At 41.5% G+C, this 21465-nt stretch overlaps 1 protein-coding gene across 1 annotated transcript in view; it reads right to left on the bottom strand.

Moving 5' to 3' along the window:
* Positions 1-362: 362 nt before the first annotated feature.
* Positions 363-21465, bottom strand: part of Ralbp1l2 (ralA binding protein 1 like 2) — a 109040-nt gene continuing 87937 nt past the window's right edge. The window contains 4 exon segments of the mRNA XM_063262722.1: positions 363-5688; positions 5691-6423; positions 10612-10751; positions 20564-20819. Coding sequence (XP_063118792.1) covers positions 4406-5688; positions 5691-6423; positions 10612-10751; positions 20564-20819 — 2412 coding nt within the window. The 3' untranslated portion in view covers positions 363-4405.

Raw genomic sequence — 21465 nt, forward strand, 5'->3', positions numbered from 1 at the left:
CTGAACACGAGGTGTTACATAGACTGTCTTCTAAATCATGACATTTTTAAGGAGAAGGCTCCCAGGTAAGATTATAGACATGGTTCAACACGCTAGCTTGAGAAATGGGAATGTTTAAAAAGTGACAATACATGTCTGAGCTAAGGAAACCTCTTGGCATAGAACATCATTCCAGCTTATAATCCTGTAAACACAAGCCTATGTACCTTACAAAAGCATTGCTTATATATTGGTGTAGTCCCCCCAAGTGTTTACTGTATCATTACCTTTGAATGGAATTAATTTTTCCAGCCAGAGTTCCTTCATCTGGGATGCTAAGCCAATTTTCATAAAAATCCAAGGTTAGTAAGCTTCCATCAATGTTAACAATAAAATCATTTTTTTATTGAAAATAAAAAAAGTAATGGTCAATGTACATTGTAGAAAGTACTTGAAAAACATTTTTGTTTAAAATTAGCAATTTAGACCAGTGATTCTCAACTTGTGGGTCATAATCATTACAGGGTCAAATATATTTTCCATATCAGATATTCTATCCATTTTTCTTTATAATCACATCAGGAGCAAAATTTGAAGTATGAAGAGAAGCAAAAAGAAGTAATGGTTAAGATTCACAAAGCCATGAGAAAAATATTAGTGTTACAGGATTAGGGAGGCTGAGAATCATTGGTTGAGAGTGCACTTCCCTAAAAGATTCCCAAACTGCCATGGCTCCAGAATCTTGGCTCAAAAGTGGAACCTATATGCAGGATCTTATTTTTTTCTTCCCTAAGACTAGAATCAATGAAGCAGAGTCCTAGTTGCTATAGCAGTGAAGTAAACCTACCGTCTGTTCAAATTGCCTCTCCTGGCTTCTAGACTACACCACTCCTTGCAATCATAGATCTCCACTCCACTTCCCAGCTCAAAGCTCTCTTTGCCTAAAGGAAACCAGCTCCTACATGGAATATCCAGACAGGAGCCTATCATAAGTGCTCTCTGAGAGGCTCCATCCAGCAGCTGACTGGAATAGGATTGAAGAGCCATAGCCAATCATTGGATTTTATGGATCAATCAGGGACTTGTACGGAAGAAATGGGGGAAGGATTCCACACCCTAAAGGAGATAGGAACTCCATAGGAAGAGCTACAGAATCAACTACACAGGACCACTAGGAGCTACCAAAAGCTGAATTACCATCTAAAAAGCCTACAGAAGCTGTACCATGACCTACTGCACATTTATAGCAAACGTAAAGCTTGGTCTCCATGTGCGTCCCCCAACATGTGGAGCAGAGCTATCTGCAAGCTCTTGACTTGAAACCCCTCCCCAACTGGCCTTAGGGGAGAAGATGGTCTAACCCTGAACAGAGTGAGGTGCCAGGGTAGTAGGATAAACCAGGGGCCCGTAACTGGCTCAGAGAAGGAAAAAGGCTTTGTGAAGAGAGAATGGGGGTGTGTGTCAGCATAGGAGACATAAAATTAACAAATAAATAAATGTAAAATAATAATAATGATTATAATAATGATGATGATGATGATAGTAACTAATAAAATAAATGAACAAAACAAAGAAACAAAGACCATAGTCCTCTTCTTGGAAATAGGCAACTGTCAAAAAATGGCAGCACCAGAAATTACTTGATCCTAATTGTATAATTTGGTGAATGTGTAGAGTACACACAGAGTAAAGTTGTAATATACATGTAGACCTCTGCTTACAGACCACCTGGAATAGTGATGAAGTTTCTTATATGTTTTCCACATGAGAACGTCTCAGTTTCATACCTTTTTCTTAAAATTGGTAAATATTCAACAATATAAATTAAGTTGTAAGCATCAGTTTGTTTAAAGAACAGAAACTGTCTTTGTTCGTAAAATACCACAAATAACTTTCATGTTGTACTAAAGGTAGCAAGTCATAAAATTGGAAGAATCCCAGGTGCTCTTATACCTGTAAATTGCTTTGAATGCACATGGCTACCTTCAGTCACTGATCTTAACTTTCTCCCCATGATGTGGTCCCAAGTTTCTGGCAATTTGAACCAGACACACTTGGCAAGCTCAAGAGCCAAGGAGGAATCATTGGGTATCTTTGCCCAATGTTACTAAACATAGTTAATCGCAGAACACTATCTTTTCTCTTGATGTCTGGGCCATAGGTCCATAGTCTTCTGAGAGGTGAATTCAGATCAAGGCCCAAACAGAAATAAAACAATGATATTTGCTCTAGACTCACTGCAGCTCCCTGGCAAATTAAGAGTGGTAGACAGGTTAAATGTAGCTTAGGTTAATTTTTGACTACTTGACATGGAATTAGAATGTCAATATCCAGCAAAAGTTAAAGTGCTGGATTGTTTTTTGATTAAGAAGGAAAAACAATTTTGTTTATCTACTGGACAGAGGGCAATATCAAACATTGACAGCCTATTGTGGGTCAGTGGTGGACTAGCCATTTTGAACTGTTATTTGTGAGGGGTAAGTTTTGGTAAGTATTATTTAAGACATGAATTTTGTAAAACACACTTTTATCACTATTACTACTTGTCCTGCTATTGCTTTACAATATACGGCCCGAGGTGAATCAGTGGGAATATATATAACACCAAACTAAAGCCGATCTGTTATATGATTATTTTACCTTCCAACAGAAGCTGCTCACCTGTGTCTTTGGGATGAATCTTGTGACATTCTAATCTTTGTCAGACTTTTACCTGCCATGTGTCTTATCAAGAGATCATGAGTCCATGGTTCCAGAAAACAGGGATGGTATAACAAGCACGCGTTCTTCATTCCAATTAATATATCGTTCGGTGTCTATCTTATCCCTCAGGGACCAGTGTGAATATTCAGAAAAGGGAAATTGCTGGTTAGTGTTTTTGATTGGGAATGAAAACAATTCCATGTATCTACTGTAGGGAGGGCAATATCCAACATGGAACACCATTTTTTTTTTTTCTCAAAGGCCGCTGAATTTATTTCCTTAATCAATAATGGTCCTGGCAAAAATTAGTTAACCAACATTGAGACATTTGTAATGAAATTTTAAAAACCCATGATACCTTGATAGAAATTAGAGTTTACACAAACAAAAAGAATTCTTCGATATTGCCAGCAAATATAGAATGAGTGTCGCACATCTGACGAGTGCAGCAAGGCATTTGTACATTTTCATTTGACACCTGACCACCTTTCCAGTCTCCATAACATCTTCTCTCCAGATTTAAAAAAAAAAATATGCTGATTTCTATAACAAAGCTTTTTTTTCTGTACAAAAATCAAATAATGGCCAACAAGTCACAACAGTGCAATAGGTAGAGGCTAATGAAAAATCGCACAAAACAGGTGCTGAAATAAATACTAACTGGGGAGTAGACAGAGCCCTCCTGTGGTTTTGTTGCTCACTTTAGAGTGTGGCATTTGTCTTCAGAGCCACAGGGGACCTCCCTGGGGGCCACTCATCTGACAGTGAAATCCTGTTGCCTCAGAGTCCGGCCTCCCAGACCGCTGGGAGCAGTTGTCTTGGGTTAGAGGCAAACACCAGGTGCAGTCAATTACAGTTATGCTTTCCTTCCTTCCGCTCAGTTCTGTCAGAGTCCTTAAGCAGCCCCTTGAGATGACATGGACAGGTGAAAGTTGTGCATGAGAGCATCTACATGGCTTATCCTGGCAGAGGTGTGGGTATCCCAGCCCAAGCTAGCAACTGAAGTCACTGTGGAAGGTGACTTTCCTGGAAGGTCAGTGTGGAAAAGGACTCTGGTGTGAGAAGTGTCCTGTGCAACCTCAGGGTCAAGGTGGTCATCTCTGACCACCTCTGAGAAAAGGCCCTTGCTGCTCCCTGGCAGTGAGTGGGTGGCCTGCCCTGCCCAGGCTGGTGGCAGGCTGCATGGTAACCTCCCTCTGCAACCAAACTGGGCCGTCCTGACTCACATTGACAGACTCGGAGCTGGAAAAGAAAAGTGGTACACACAGGGCAGGAACAAGGAACCCCAGCGTGAGCCTTTTTGGCCAGTCAGAGAATATGAGGCAGATCCCCACTGAACAATCTGCACCAAAAGGTGTGGAAGGCACAAGCAAGAGTGGCCAGGGACCCTGCAGGGCTGGTAAGACCACGAGCGTCCACAAGGCAGGCGCAGAAGTGACCTGGTTTGGTTCCCACCCTTTGATAAGAAAGAGATCCTGATTCTACTGTGATTTAAAGAACAACAACAACAACAACAAGTTTTTTGGTTTAAAAATAAGCCACTCAAGGGTTAAAATAGTTATTTTTATCAAAGAAAATTAATTTTCAAATAAGCTGACACTATCTGGAAATGCCTGTGTTCCCTGCAAGCCCCCCACCACCGAGTGTCCACCCCTTCACTCTCCCAGGACCTGAGCCTGACGCGGAGTCAGACGTGTGCAAGAGTGAGCATCTCTGAGAGCCTTTACGGAACGCTGCCAGGCAGGACAGGCAGTGGACTCTTGCTTACAGTATGATGCACAAGGCCGGGGCAGTTCAGATGCGTCTCCTTCGGGTCTTTGCTGGGCGAGGGCTTCACCTGCTCCTTGGCTGCTATCACCTCAAGGACACCTTCACAAGGCAGTGGGCCTGTGTCCCCTTGCCTCTCGGGCTCCTCCTCCTGGAGCTGCTGCTCAGACTTGGCTCGCTGCATCTGGAGCAACCGGAGCTGCACTCGGAGCTCAACGATGGCCTCCCGCTCTTCACCAACTGCTTGGTTCAAGTGATTGTTCTTTATTTCTAACTCTTCATTCTGCCTCTGTAAGTCTTCTTCTAGAATGATCTGCAGCTCCTCCTCATCCTTGCTCTCGCATTCGCTGTCAGAAGAGTGCTCCTCTGTCTCGCTGCGGCCATGCTGGTGACTCTGGATCTCCGCAATCTCAGCTCGGAGGCGGTGGACCTCTTCTTTCTCCGAGGCGATCTGACTACGCAGAAACTGCTCCATGACCAGGAGCTCCTCCTGCTCAGTCAGGATCTCATTCTCCTGGGCAAGGAGGATATTTATGACCTCCTCAATTTCCTTCGTTTCTTCTTTGGAAACATCCTCTTTCAATAGGCTGGCTATCTCCTGGGAAATCTTGGTCTCACACTCTTGTCTTTTAGCTTCCCTCAGCTTTCTCTTGAGGGCAGTCAGAATCCTCTGTACTTCCCATAATCTTTCTTCTTTAGATGAGTCCTATATCCCGCGCTGCAGATCTCGATGTAAACAGTTCAAAAGGAACTCCTGTCTCCTGATCTCTTCCTTGATGCCTGCTTGGGTCTCTGGCAGTGTAGGCATTGTGGCCGTGTTGGACCAACGCAGAGGTCTTGTTACTTGCTTCAGGACCACGGTGCTAAAGAGCTCTTGCACGTGTGTGAAAAGCACATACAGGACCCGGTTGCTGATCTGGACAGTTGGGCTCAGCACTAGAGAGATGTTCTGGATGTTCATCTTGGTTTCTATCTCCTTCGCAATGATGTGGTCCATGTGCACAATGAGCCAGGAAAGCAGAAGATGGTTATACTCCGGCAGTTCCCTGAGCAAGCGCTGGAACTCCTGCACTTTCTCCATCTCTGTGGTCCTCTGCTGACAAGCCTCTTCAAATCGGGGCATAAGCTCTCTGGTAAGCAAATTCTCTGGAAGGTCTCGCAAATACTGCTTCAGCAAGCTGGCTACAGTGTTAGGTTCATATTCTTCCAGGTTTGGAGACTCCTCTCGATCACAGGCTGCTCATCTACCTTTGATTTGACTCCTGACCCTCGGTACATGCCTTCACACTTCATGCCGTGCTGCTCCATGTAGTCCACGCACTCTCGGAAGACAGCTGGCAGCCGGATGCCGTCGTACATCATGGTCCTCTCTACTGCGTCAGCCAAGGGAGCGCCGAAAATGGGTCCGAGACTCGGGGCGTCCGTCTGAGGCACCTCTGACTCCTGAGTTGGCTTCTTCTTTTTCTTCTTCTCCTTCCACTGTTTAACAACATCGGCGGCCGTCAAGTCTTTACATTTCTTTTCTTTATGCTTTTCCTATTTGTGCTTTTCCTCTTTGGGCTTTTCCTCTTTGGGCTTTTCTTTGATTTTAAAATCCTTTTCCTTCTTTTTAGAGAAGCTGGGCTTTTTGAACACATGGATTCCCTTGGACCTCTTCATCTTGGAAGGACTTTCAGCTTCATCTCCAGAGCTGTCTTCCTGGAAGGCAGCGTAGCCTTCAGTCCTTTTCTCCTTTTTCTTAAATTTTCCCTTTTTCTTTCCATGGTCTTTCTCATCATCTGACACGATATCAGGAGGCTCGTGGAGGATGTCATGGGGAGGCAAAGGCTCATCCATTCGGTACAATCCAGGAAATTTTGTAGGGCTGATCTCCTCGGAGCTGGGAGTCCGGGTCAGCCCGCTGCCAGGCTCGGCCCGGCGGTGTTCACTAGGGCTGCTGGTGGGGGGCAGGAAGGACTCGGTTATGCTGAAGCCCTGAGGAGGAAGGGAAGTGGTCTTCTGTTACCTATCCGTTCCACCAGTGCCTGCAGCCCAGCGACAGTCTGCTCTGCTGCAGCCGCTGCCTCCTGCGCTGTCCCCCTGGCCGGCCGCAGGAACCCCATTCCCACCCCGCCCAGCCTTCGCCTGTTTACACCAATTCTTGATCAGTGGTGGACTAGAAAACTAGTTTTCTAGTTAACTAGTGGTTACCAGAAAACTCTGCCATTCTGAGCTGTTATTTCTGAAGGACATTTTTTGGTAAGTGTTATTGAAACATGTGTTTTGTGAAACACACTTTTACCACTATTGTAACTTGTTCCACTATTACTTCACATGGTATGGTCAGAGGTGAAATCAGTAGGAACTTTTGTAACGCCAGACTAAAGCCCATCTGATCTATGAGGATGTTAACTTCCAACAGAGGTTGTTCACCAGTGTCTTTGTGATGGATCTTTGAGGTTGTCAGACTTTTAAATGCTATGCCTCTTATCAAGACGTCATGTGTCCATAGCTCCAGGAAACAGACATCCTCATGTAATCTCAAGGACAGAAAGGACATATGCATCTCTAGAGGGATGTTAATGTTGATGATGTAAAAACCTTCCTCATCTTTAAGAAAGATGCTGTTATAAGCACGTATTCTTCATTCCATTCAATGTGTTGTCACTGTCAAGCCTACACCTCAGGGACCACTGTGATTCTTTAGGTAGAATTTCGAATATGTGATCTGATTCTTGTCCTTTCTCTGCAATTATGGATAACATATCCTGTGTGGGATAAGGATAAGCTTGTAGCATTAGAAATCCACACCTGAAGCACAAATATGTCTTTTATTGTGAACCTGAGCAAGGACAGTTTTGGCTGCACAGCTATAACTGAGAGGAATAAAGTAGTCATTGAACTTTTTTCTGTTTTAGCTTCCAAATACATTTTCTTCCCTAATCCATTTTCCCCCCATTTGTAACATCATGGTTTTGTTTGGACTTCTGTTCCCCAAAGCATTTTGGTGAATGGTCCTTTATTACTTTCTGATTCCTTCTATGAATATCTTTCTCAAGCATGGCACTCTAAGTAAATATTGGGATATTTCCCTTCTAGAGATCAAATCAGTATTTTACTTCCTGTCTGTCCTGGCCTCTATTATGTATCCTGTTTTTATTTTAATAAATATTATTTCACTATACTTCTAAGACTTTAATTTCCTTTTCTGTGACTTCTTTTTTTTTTTTTTTCTTTTTCTTTTTTCTTTTTTTTGGAGCTGGGGACCGAACCCAGGGCCTTGCACTTCCTAGGCAAGTGCTCTACCACTGAGCTAAATCCCCAACCCTTTCTGTAACTTCTTATTTTTAACTATGTCTAAAGATGCTGTCACATTTAAGAACCGAAGTATTTGTCAATTATTCTTCCATAATTTTATTCTGTAAAAATGACTACCATACACAGATTTATTCGATATTTTCTCTATTTTCAATTGATTACATGATTAAAAACATGGTTACCCAGGATAGCTAAAGCTATCCTCAACAATAAAAGGACTTCAGGGGGAATCACTATCCCTGAACTCAAGCAGTATTACAGAGCAATAGTGATAACAACTGCATGGTATTGGTACAGAGACAGACAGATAGACCAATGGAATAGAATTGAAGACCCAGAAATGAACCCACACACCTATGGTCACTTGATTTTTGACAAAGGAGCCAAAACCATCCAATGGAAAAAAGATAGCATTTTCAGCAAATGGTGCTGGTTCAACTGGAGGGCAACATGTAGAAGAATGCAGATCGATCCATCCTTATCACCCTGTACAAAGCTTAAGTCCAAGTGGATCAAGGACCTCCACATCAAACCAGACACACTCAAACTAATAGAAGAAAAACTAGGGAAGCATCTGGAACACATGGGCACTGGAAAAAATTTCCTGAACAAAACACCAATGGCTTATGCTCTAAGATCAAGAATCGACAAATGGGATCTCATAAAACTGCAAAGCTTCTGTAAGGCAAAGGACACTGTGGTTAGGACAAAACGGCAACCAACAGATTGGGAAAAGATCTTTACCAATCCTACAACAGATAGAGGCCTTATATCCAAAATATACAAAAAACTCAAGAAGTTAGACCGCAGGGAGACAAATAACCCTATTAAAAAATGGGGCTCAGAGCTAAACAAACAATTCACAGCTGAGGAATGCCGAATGGCTGAGAAACACCTAAAGAAATGTTCAACATCTTTAGTCATAAGGGAAATGCAAATCAAAACAACCCTGAGATTTCACCTCACACCAGTGAGAATGGCTAAGATCAAAAACTGAGGTGACAGCAGATGCTGGCGAGGATGCAGAGAAAGAGGAACACTCCTCCATTGTTGGTGGGGTTGCAGACTGGTAAAACCATTCTGGAAATCAGTCTGGAGGTTCCTCAGAAAATTGGACATTGAACTGCCTGAGGATCCAGCTATACCTCTCTTGGGCATATACCCAAAAGATTCCTCAACATACAAAAGAGACACGTGCTCCACTATGTTCATCGCAGCCTTATTTATAATAGCCAGAAACTGGAAAGAACCCAGATGCCCTTCAACAGAGGAATGGATACAGAAAATGTGGTACATCTACACAATGGAATATTACTCAGCTATCAAAAACAACGAGTTTATGAAATTCGTAGGCAAATGGTTGGAACTGGAAAATATCATCCTGAGTGAGCTAACCCATTCACAGAAAGACATACATGGTATGCACTCATTGATAAGTGGCTATTAGCCCAAATGCTTGAATTACCCTAGATCCCTAGAACAAACGAAACTCAAGACAGATGATCAAAATGTGAATGCTTCACTCCTTCTTTAAATGAGGAAAAAGAATACCCTTGGCAGGGAAGGGAGAGGCAAAGATTAAAACAGAGACTGAAGGAACACCCATTCAGAGCCTGCCCCACATGTGGCCCATACATATACAGCCACCTAATTAGACAAGAGGGATGAAGCAAAGAAGTGCAGACCGACAGGAGCCGGATGTAGATCGCTCCTGAGAGACACAGCCAGAATACAGCAAATACAGAGGCGAATGCCAGCAGCAAATCACTGAACTGAGAATAGGTCTCCCGTTGAAGGAATCAGAGAAAGAACTGGAAGAGCTTGAAGGGGCTCGAGACCCCAAAAGTACAACAATGCCAAGCAACCAGAGCTTCCAGGGACTAAGCCACTACCTAAAGACTATACATTGACTGACCCTGGACTCTGACCCCATAGGTAGCAATGAATATCCTAGTAAGAGCACCAGTGGAAGGGGAAGCCCTGGGTCCTGCTAAGACTGAACCCCCAGTGAACTAGACTATGGGGGGAGGGCGGCAATGGGGGGAGGGTTGGGAGGGGAACACCCATAAGGAAGGGGAGGGGGGAGGGGGATGTTTGCCCAGAAACCGGGAAAGGGAATAACACTTGAAATGTATATAAGAAATACTCAAGTTAATAAAAAAAAAAAACAAAAAAACAAAACAAAAAAAAAAAAAACATGGTTACCAGAAAACTCTGCTCTAAAATACCTAAGAAATGTGCAGTAATGCTCATGTGTCTGACAAGATAAATTTGATCACACATAGCATAAATTCCTAGCTCAGCTATAGTGCTAAAATAGATGTGGACAGTAAATATATATTTCCAAAGAAGTTTAGAAACTAGTTTAAAATAGATTAAGCCATATTAGGCAGCATTTAAATCTAGTCCACTATGATAAAAGATGTTACTATATAGCAAAAAAATAATGTATACATCTAATTCATTGATAATGTACAGTAAAAGTCTATAGATATCATTAATTATAAAAGATTGAGTAATCTCAGAGGCAATGATATTAAGGGATTGACTCCAGAATAATATGGAGTCATAAAGAAGCTGGAAGACTTTACAGTCAGGTTATCAGCGGTGTACTTCCCTAGACCCATTTCCTCCAAGAAGCTGGTGGGTTAGGATCTTTGATGCAATCAGGGTAAAACATGGGAATATTATTTCTTTTTATTCTGTATTTTTGATTTCTTTCAGTTACATGACTCAAACTTCACTGCAAATTATTTCTATTTTAAAATGATCTTACCTTCATGTATAGGTTATCTAAACATTAATCTGTTTGATTAAATAATTCCTTAGAATGAAGGTGCTGTAGAAACCCAAACTGATACTCACAAGTTTTGGATTAAGCAACGTTTTGTCTTCTAAAAGACCCGAAAGAGATTTCCCAAACAAACATTTCTGTTTTGCTTGTGGTGGATTAATAGATATTACCGTTGGGTTAGTATATACAATGCCTTCGTGTTTTTGTGAATCTAAGAAAGAAAGGAAATCATTGCTGTAATTGCTGAACTCATTTAGTCCTCATTTAGCCCTAGCATGCGTATCTTTTTCCCTTTACCACCTGCATGCCTTATGCAATATCACAAACACACAGAAAATAACTAATTAATATTATAACATTTATAATGATCTTGCTTCATAAGGCACTCGATATATAGTTCTATATGGCCCATTCTTCATGTATAAAGAGTAAGTTATTGTGTTTGCCTTGAAAGCTATGCTTAAAGGTATTAGAATCAAACAGTCATATAGTACCAATCTTTTCATCCCCTTGTGTGACTTTCTGACTGCCGTGGACAAGAGTAAAGTACCAGCAGTATCTGTACTTCACAACACAATTTGCCTAATTGCACATCTGTTACATTCCTTGGCTTTCTCCACTGATCTTTGAGCTCAAATCTGAGATCGTAGTGTCTATGTCAACCATATGGGTTCATTATGCTATATTTTCAGATTTTCATAAGAGACTAGGATGCTGGCACATGCCTTTATTTCTAGATCTCAGGAAGCAGAGCCAAGGGGATCTATGTAAATTTGATTTCAGTTTGGTTCACTGATCAAGCTCCATGACGGCCAGAGCTGTTACATAGAGAAAATCCAATTTGCTATTGAGTTGCTATTTTCTTTAAGAATCTATGAGATTCGACCTCACACTAGTCAGAATGGCTAAGAACAAAAACTCAGGTGACAGCAAATGCTGGTGAGGATGTGGAGAAAGAAGAACACTCCTCCACTGTTGGTGGGATTGCATACTAGTACAACCATTCTGGAAATCAGTCTGGAGGTTTCTCAGAAAATTGGACATTGAACTACCTGAGGACCCAGCTATACCTCTCTTGGGCATATACCCAAAAGATGCCCCTACATATAACAAAGACATGTGTTCCACTATGTTCATAGCAGCCTTATTTACAATAGGCAGAAGCTGGAAAGAACCCAGATGCCTTTCAGCAGAAGAATGGATACAGAAAATGTGGTACATCTACACAATGGAATATTACTCAGCTATCAAAAACAATGACTTTATGAAATTCATAGGCAAATGGATAGAACTGGAAAATATCATCCTATGTGAGGTAACCCAATCACAGAAAAACACACATGGTATGCACTCCTTGATAAGTGGATATTAGCTCAAATGCTTGAATTACCCTAGATGCACAGAACACATGAAAATCAAGAAGGATGACCAAAATGTAAATGCTTCACTCCTTCTTTAAAAGAGGAACAGGAATACCCTTAGGAGGGAATAGGGAGGCAAAGTGTAGAAGAGAGGCAGAAGGAACATCCATTCAGAGCCTGTCCCACATGTGGCCCATTCATATGCAGCCACCCAATTAGATAAGATGGATGAAGAAAAGAAGTGCAGGCTAAAAGGAACTGGATGTAGATCTCTCCTGAGAGACACAGCCAGAATACGGCAAATACATAGGTGAATGCCAGCAGCAAACCAATGAACTGAGAACGAGACCCCCATCGTTGAAGGATCAGAGGAAGGACTGAAAGAGCTTGAAGGGGACCCCATAGGAACAACAATGCCAACCAAACAGAGCTTCCAGGGACTAAGCCACTACACAAAGACTATACATGGACTGACCCTGGGCTCCAACTGCACAGGTAGCAATGAATAGCCTAGTAAGAGCACCAGTGGAAGGGGAAGCCCTTGTTCCTGCCAAGAATGAATCCCAGTAAACTTGATTGTTGGGGGGAGGGTGGTAATGGGGGGAGGATGAGGAGGGAGCACCCATAGAGAAGGTAAGGCAGAGGGGTTAGGGGAATGCTGGCCTGGAAACCAGGAAAGGGAATAAAGATCGAAATGTAAATAAGAAATAACCAGGTTAATATAATGGAGAAAAATAAAAGAGTCTATGTTGAGAATGTTAAGAATCAGCACTCGAGCAGCAGGATCCCTGCACTCCAGACACAGCCCGGACCTGAAGAGACCAGATCAACAATTCTCTGCACCAAAATCCCATGGGAGGGAGAGCTAAACCTTCAGAGGGGCAGACATGCCTGGGAAACCAGAAGACACTACACTCTGCCCACATTTTTGACTCCAGAGGAAAACACCTAACACCATCTGGGATCCTGGTGCAAGGGGGGCCAGGAAAAGGCAGCGCAGGCCCTGCTGGTTGCCGCCCTCACAACAGCAGCCCCCAGCCAACAACTTGAGCCGCTGGACCACAGGTAAAACCAACTTCTCTGCTCCAAGCGACCTGCCAGGTGGACTCAGGATACAGACCCACAGGAACAGCTGAAGACCAGTAGAAAGGAAAGACTATACACCTGAAAGCAGAACACTCTGTTCCTATAACTGGCTGAAAGAAAACAGGAAAACAGGTATACAGCACCCCTGACACACAGTCCTATAGGACAGTATAGCCATTGTCAGAAATAGCAGAACAAGGTAACACCAGAGACAACCTGATGGCGAGAGGCAAGCGCAGGAACCCAAGCCAACAGAAACTAAGATTACATGGCATCATCGGAGACCAATTCTCCCACCAAAGCAAACACTGAATATCCAAACACACCAGAAAAGCAAGATCTAGTTTCAAAATCATATTTGATCATGATGCTGGAGGACTTCAAGAAAGACATGAAGAACTCCCTTAGAGAAACGCAGGAAAACAAATAAACAAGTGGAAGCCTATAGAGAGGAATCACAAAAATCCCTGAAAGAATTCCAGGAAAACACAATCAAACAGGTGAAGGAATTGAAAATGAAAAGAGAAGCAATAAAGAAAGCACAAAGACGGATGATCAAAATGTGAATGCTTCACTCCTTCTTTAAATGAGGAAAAAGAATACCCTTGGCAGGGAAGGGAGAGGCAAAGATTAAAACAGAGACTGAAGGAACACCCATTCAGAGCCTGCCCCACATGTGGCCCATACATATACAGCCACCCAATTAGACAAGATGGATGAAGCAAAGAAGTGCAGACTGACAGGAGCCGGATGTAGATCGCTCCTGAGAGACACAGCCAGAATACAGCAAATACAGAGGCGAATGCCAGCAGCAAACCACTGAACTGAGAATAGGACCCCCGTTGAAGGAATCAGAGAAAGAACTGGAAGAGCTTGAAGGGGCTCGAGGCCCCATATGTACAACAATGCCAAGCAACCAGAGCTTCCAGGGACTAAGCCACGACCTAAAGACTATACATGGACTGACCCTGGACTCTGACCTCATAGGTAGCAATGAATATCCTAGTAAGAGCACCAGTGGAAGGGGAAGCCCTGGGTCCAGCTAAGACTGAACCCCCAGTGAACTAGTCTATGGGGGGAGGGCGGCAATGGGGGGAGGGTTGGGAAGGGAACACCCATAAGGAAGGGGAGGGGGGAGGGGGATGTTTGCCCGGAAACCGGGAAAGGGAATAACACTCGAAATGTATATAAGAAATACTCAAGTTAATAAAAAAAAAAAAAAAAAAAAAAAAAAAAAAAAAAAAAAAAGAAAGCACAAAGGGAAACAACCCTGGATATAGAAAACCAAAGGAAGAGACAAAGAGCTGCAGATACAAGCATCACCAACAGAATACAAGAGTTAGAAGAGAGAACCTCAGGAGCATAAGATTCCATAGAAATCATCGACACAATGGTCAAATATAATGTAAAATGGAAAAAGCTACTGGTTCAAACATACAGGAAAACCAGGACTCAATGAGAAGATCAAACCTAAGGATAATAGGTATAGAGGAGAGTGAAGACTCCCAGCTCAAAGGATCAGTAAATATCTTCAAAAAAATCATAGAAAAAAACTTCCCTAACCTAAAGAAAGAGATGCCCATAAACATACAAGAAGACTACAGAACTCCAAATAGATTGGACCAGAAAAGAAACTCCTCCCGTCACATAATAGTAAAACACCAAATGCACAAAACAAAGAAAGAATATTAAAAGCATTAAGGGAAAAAGGCCAAGTAACATATAAAGGCAGACCTATCAGAATCACACCAGACTTCTCACCAGACACTATGAAAGCCAGAAGATCCTGGACTGATGTCATACAGACCTAACAGAACACAAATGCCAGCCCAGGGTACTGTATCCAGCAAAACTCTCAATTAACATAGATGGAGAAACCAAGATATTCCATGACAAAACCAAACTTACCCAATATCTTTCTACAAATCCAGCACTACAAAGGATAATAAATGGTAAAGCCCAACATAAGGAGGCAAGCTAAACCCTAGAAAAAGCAAGAAACTAATCATCTTGGCAACAAAACAAAGAAAAGAAAAGGACACAAAAATAATCTCACATCCAAATATGAAAATAACTGGAAGCAATAATCACTATTCGTTCATATCTCTCGATATCAATGGTCTCAACTCCCAATAAAAAGGCATAGATTAACAAACTGAATACTCAATGAGGACCCTGCATTCTGCTGCCTACAGGAAACACACCTCAGAGACAAAGACAGACACTACCTCAGAGTGAAAGGCTTGAAAACGACTTTCCAAGCAAATGGTCTGAAGGAGCAAGCTGGAGTAGCCATTCTAATATCGAACAAAATCGATTTTCAACTAAATGTCATCAAAAAAGATAAGGAAGGACACTTCATATTCATCAAAGGAAAAATCCACCAAGATGAACTCTCAATCCTAAATATTTATGCTCCAAATACAAGGGTACCTACATACATAAAAGAAACCTTACTAAAGCTCAAAGCACACATTGCACCTCACACAATAATAGTGGGAGATTTCAACACCCAACTCTCACTGGACAGATCATGGAAACAGAAATTTAACAGAGACATAGACAGACTAAGAGAAGTCACGAACCAAATTGACTTAAAAGATATTTATATTTCTTTCTATCCTAAAACAAAAAGATAAACCTTCTTCTCACCACCTCATGGTACCTTTTCCAAAATTGACCACATAATTGGTCATAAAAAAGGCGTCAACAGATACAGAAAGTTAGAAATAATCCTATACGTCCTATCAGACCACCACGGGCTAAAGCTGGTCTTCAATAACAATAAGGGAAGAATGCCCACATATACATGGAAGTTGAACAATGCTCTACGCAATGATGACCTTGTCAAGGAAGAAATAAAGAAAGAAACTAAAGACTTCTTAGAATTCAATGAAAATGAAGGTACAACATACACAAACTTATGGGACACAATGAAAGCTGTGCTAAGAGGAAAACTCATAGCTCTGAATGTCTGCAGAAAGAAACAGGAGAGAGCATATATCAGCAACTTGACAGCACACCTAAAAGCTCTAGAACAAAAAGAAGCAAATACACCCAGGAGGAATAGAAGGCAGGAAATAATCAAACTCAGTGCTGAAATCAACCAAGTAGAAACAAAAAGGACCATAGAAAGAATCAACAGAACCAAAAGTTGGTCCTTTGAGAAAATCAACAAGATAGATAAACCCTTAGAAGAGTAACGAGAGGAAACAGAGAGTGTGTCCAAATTAACAAAATCAGAAATGAAAAGGGAGACATAACTATCGAATCAAAGGAAATTAAAAAAATCATCAGATCCTACTACAAAAGCCTATATTCAATAAAACTTCAAAATCTTCAGGAAATGGATAATTTCCTAGACAAATACCCAGTACCGAAGTTAAATCAGGAACAGACAAACCATTTAAACAACCCCATAACTCCCAAAGAAATAAAAGCAGTCATTAAAGGTCTCCCAACCAAAAAGAGCCCAGGTCCAGGCAGGTTCTGTGTAGAATTCTATCAGACCTCCATAGAAGACCTCAAACCAATACTATCCAAACTATTCCACAAAATTGAAAGAAACAAGATTGCTACCGAATTCCTTCTATGAAGCCACAATTACTCTTATACTTAAACTACACAAAGACCCAACAAAGAAAGAGAACTTCGGACGAATTTCCCTTAAGAGGATCGAAGCAAAAATACTCAATAAAATTCTGACAAACCGAATCCAAGAGCACATCAAAACAATCATCCACCATGATCAAGTAGGCTTCATTCCAGGCATGCAGGGATGGTTTAATATTCGGAAAACCATCAACGTAATCCATTATATAAACAAACTGAAAGAACAAAACCACATGACCATTTCATTAGATGTTAAGAAAGCATTTGACAATATTCAACACCCCTTCATCAAAATAGTCCTGGAAAGATTAGGAATTCAAGGCCCATACCTAAACATACTAAAAGCCATATACAGCAAACCGGTAGCTAACATTAAACTAAATGGACAGAAATTTGAAGCAATCCCACTAAAATCAGGGACTAGACAAGGCTGCCCACTCTCTCCCTACTTATTCAATATAGTTCTCGAAATCCTAGCCAGAGCAATCAGACAACAAAAGAAGATCAAAGGTATACGGATTGGAAAGGAAGAAGTCAAAATATCACGATTTGCAGACAATATGTTTGTATACTTAAGTGATTCCAAAAGTTCCACCAGAGAACTGCTAAAGCTGATAAACAACTAAATGGACAGAAATTTGAAGCAATCCCACTAAAATAGGGACTAGACAAGGCTGTCCACTCTCTCCCTACTTATTCAATATAGTTCTTGAAGTTCTATCCAGAACAATGAGACAAAAAATGGAGACAAAAGGGATATAGGTTGGAAAAGAAGTCAAAATATCACCATTTGCAGATGATAGGCAGTATTTTTCAGTGATCCCAAAAGTTCCACCAGAGAACTACTAAACCTGATAAACAACTTCAGCAAAGTGTCTGGGTATAAAATTAACTCAAATTAATCAGTAGCCTTCCTCTACACAAAAGAGAAACAAGCCGAGAAAGAAATTAGGGAAACGACACCCTTCATAATAGTCCCGAATAATATAATACACCTTGGTGTGACTTTAACCAAGCAAGTAAAAATCTGTATGATAAGAAGTTCAAGCCTCTGAAGAAAGAAATTGAAGAAGACCTCAGAAGATGGAAAGATCTCCCATGCTCATGCATTGGCAGGATTAATATAGTAAAAATGGCAATTTTACCAAAAGTGATCTACAGATTCAATGCAATCCCCATCAAAATACCAATCCAATTCTTCAGAGAGTTAGACAGAACAATTTGCAAATTCATCTGGAATAACAAAAAACCCAGGATAGCTAAAACTATCCTCAAAAATAATAGGACTTCTGGGGGGGATCAATATTCCTGAACTCAAGCAGTATTACAGAGCAATGGTGATAAAAACTGTATGGTATTGGTACAGAGTCAGACAGATAGATCAGTGGAATAGAATTGAAGACTCAGAAATGAACCCACACACCGATGGTCACTTGATTTTTGAAAAAGGAGCCAAAACCATCAAATGGAAAAAAGATAGCATTTTCAGCAAATGGTGGTGGTTCAACTTGAGGTCAGGCATGTAGAAGAATGCAGATCGATCCATGCTTATCACCCTGTACAAAGCTTAAGTCCAAGTGGATCAAGGACCTCTACATCAAACCAGATACTCTCAAACTAATAGAAGAAAAAGTGGGGAAGCATCTCAATCACATGGGCACTGGAGAAAATTTCCTGAACAAAACACCAATGGCTTATGCTCTAAGATCCAGAATCGACAAATGGGATCTCATAAAACTGCAAAGCTTCTGTTAGGCAAAGGATACTGTTGTTAGGACAAACCGACAACCAACAGATTGGGAAAAGATCTTTACCAATCCTACAACAGATAGAGGCCTTATATCCAAAATATACAAAGAACTCAAAAAGGTAGACTGCAGGGAGACAAATAACCCTATAAAAAAAGGGATTCAGAGCTAAACAAAGAATTCTGAGCTGAGGAATGCCGAATGGCTGAGAAACACCTAAAGAAATGTTTAACAACTTTAGTCATAAGGGAAATGCAAATCAAAATAACAGTGAGATTTCACCTCACACCAGTGAGAATGGCTAAGATCAAAAACTCAGGTGACAGCACATGCTGTCGAAGATGTGGAGAAAGAGGAACACTCCTCAATTATTGGTGGGATTGCAGACTAGTACAATTGTAGGATGATGTCACAGGTGAGGCAGGTACAGGATAGAAGGAGGCCTGTCATTGGAGGAGAAGGAAGGATGGGCGGGAGAGAAGTTTGAAGGAAGAGGAGGAGACAAGGGGAGAGAGGAGGAGACAGGGTGGAGGAGAGGGGCTGAGAAGCAGTGGCAGGACAAGATGGCAGGTGATGTTAAGATTCTGCTCTGTGTATATACAGGTTGTTATTAATGTTCTCAAGGGATGGATAGTACCGGGCTTTGTATGTTTAAGTGGGCAATTATATCTTACCAACTGGATCTAAGATTATTGTATTGTGTGTTCTTTTATGTGAGGGTTTGAGTGTAGGGAAGTGTGCGGCTGGGCTGTGTTTCCGCCAAGATAATCTAGCAGATATCTGGGCACCGCGGTGTGGGCCCAGCGGGGTAAAAGACCAACAATACTTTTTATTATTTTTATATTTTTACAACAACAGATGGCGACAACCATTCTGGAAATCAGTCTGGAGGTTCCTCAGGAAATTGGACATTGAACTACCTGAGGACCCAACTATATCTCTCTTGGGCATATACCCAAAAGATGCCCCTACATATAACAAAGACACGTGCCCCACTATGTTCATAACAGCCTTATATATAATAGCCAGAAGCTGGAAAGAACCCAGATGCCTTTCAGCAGAGGAATGGATACAGAAAATGTGGTACATCTACACAATGGAATATTACTCAGCTATCAAAAACAATGACTTTATGAAATTCATAGGCAAATGGATGGAATTGGAAAATATCATCCTGTGTGAGGTAACCCAATTGCAGAAAAACACACATGATGTGCACTCATTGATAAGTGGCTATTAGCCCAAATGCTTGAATTACCCTAGATGCACAGAACACATGAAACTCAAGAAGGATGACCAAAATGTGACCGCTTCACTCCTTCTTTAAAAGGGGAACAAGAATACCCTTGGGAGGGAATCGGGAGGCAAAGTTTAGAACAGAGGCAGAAGGAAACCCATTCAGAGCCTGCCCCACATGTGGCCCATTCATATGCAGCCACCCAATTAGATAAGATGGATGAAGAAAAGGAGTGCAGGCTGACAAGAACTGGAAGTAGGTCTCTCCTGAGAGACACAGCCAGAATACAGCAAATACATAGGCGAATGCCAGCAGCAAACCACTGAACTGAGAATGGGACCCCCATTGAAGGAATCAGAGAAAGGACTGAAACAGCTTGAAGGGGCTCGAGACCCCATATGTACAACAATACCAAGCAGCCAGAGCTTCCAGGGAGTAAGCCACTACCCAAAGATTATACATGGACTGACCCTGGGCTCCAACCTCGTAGGTAGCAATGAATAGCCTAGTAAGAGCACCAGTGGAAGGGAAAGCCCTTGGTCCTGCCAAAACTGAATCCCCAGTAAACGTGTTTGTTAGGGGGGAGGGTGGTAATGGGTGGAGGATAGAGAGGGGAACACCCTTACAGAAGGGGAGTGGGAGGGGTGGGGGGGAATAACAATCGAAATGTAAACAAGAAATACTCAAGTTAATAAAGATGGAAAAAATGTTAAGAATCAATATATCACTGTAAGTATCATTTCTTTACATAATCTTAATTTCTTAATCTCATTTCTGTGTTTAACCTCTAGCATAAACTCAGGACCAGTGGAAAGAGGTACTAAAGTTTGGAAGCAAATTCTAACACTAGTATAATATCTATAATGCACAGGTGAAATTTTCCCTCACATGGTAAATCCTTCATTGGTGTTTGTTATAAATCATATTTTCAGTGCTCAATGATTTAACTTTAAGTTCTGGGAGTAGAACAACTATGTACCTAGAAGGCCCTCATAGGGAAGAGCAGCTGGACTTCTCGGCCGTGTGTTATAGCCAGGAGTACATATCCTCCCAGTGGGGCAGCTGCTGAGTCCATGTTCGGTTTCCTTAATGTTTCCAATATTTGTTGCATTATTCTGGGAACATGAGGACTTTCCTCCAGGAGGATGATATAGTGATGTTCCAAGCCACACTGCAGCCAAGTCCTCTCCAAAAACTTTTGGAGAATTTTCGATCATAAATTCTACTAGAGAAATCTATGAAAAAACAGGGCAAACACAGAGGGTCTCTGTCATTTTACATGGTTGCAAAATCACATTTTACTTCTTAGTCTTGGAGGCTAAAAATATGCCGTTCAAAGTTCTGAGAAAAATTTAGCTGTTAGAAATAGGGGCAGGCTTTTGTCAGAAATTTAAAAGATCGTGAGATCAGATGTTCAAGTGTGATCATCACAGTGCACTGTTACATAAGAGAATGATTTCCAGTTTTTACATTGTGATGGTCAGTATCTGAAACATACTGTACACTGAAATAGCTTTGGTTACATTTTATAATATATGTGTGAGCATGATTATAAGGATGCTTATAGAAAGGCAGAGCTAAGGAGGGAAGATGGCCTCTGAATGTGGGTACCATCCTATTGAAAGTTCCCATGGGCTGTCTAAAAAGTAAGAGATAGGCAAACCCATCTGAGCAGTGAAATTCATGTGTCTCAGTGCAGTGCAATGGTAACAGTTGCATCAATATATCACGGTAGGTGCCATTTCTTCACATATCTTTAGTTAATTACTTAACCTTAATACAGTGATGACTCAGTGCAGATGCAATGCTAACATCTTGATTTTATGATTCATTATATTGGGAGGTATTTGAAATAAGATCTACTGGGAGGAAATGGGATAA

The sequence above is a fragment of the Rattus norvegicus genome, chromosome 6, assembly GCF_036323735.1.
Source record: "Rattus norvegicus strain BN/NHsdMcwi chromosome 6, GRCr8, whole genome shotgun sequence".
Lineage (NCBI taxonomy): Eukaryota > Metazoa > Chordata > Mammalia > Rodentia > Muridae > Rattus > Rattus norvegicus.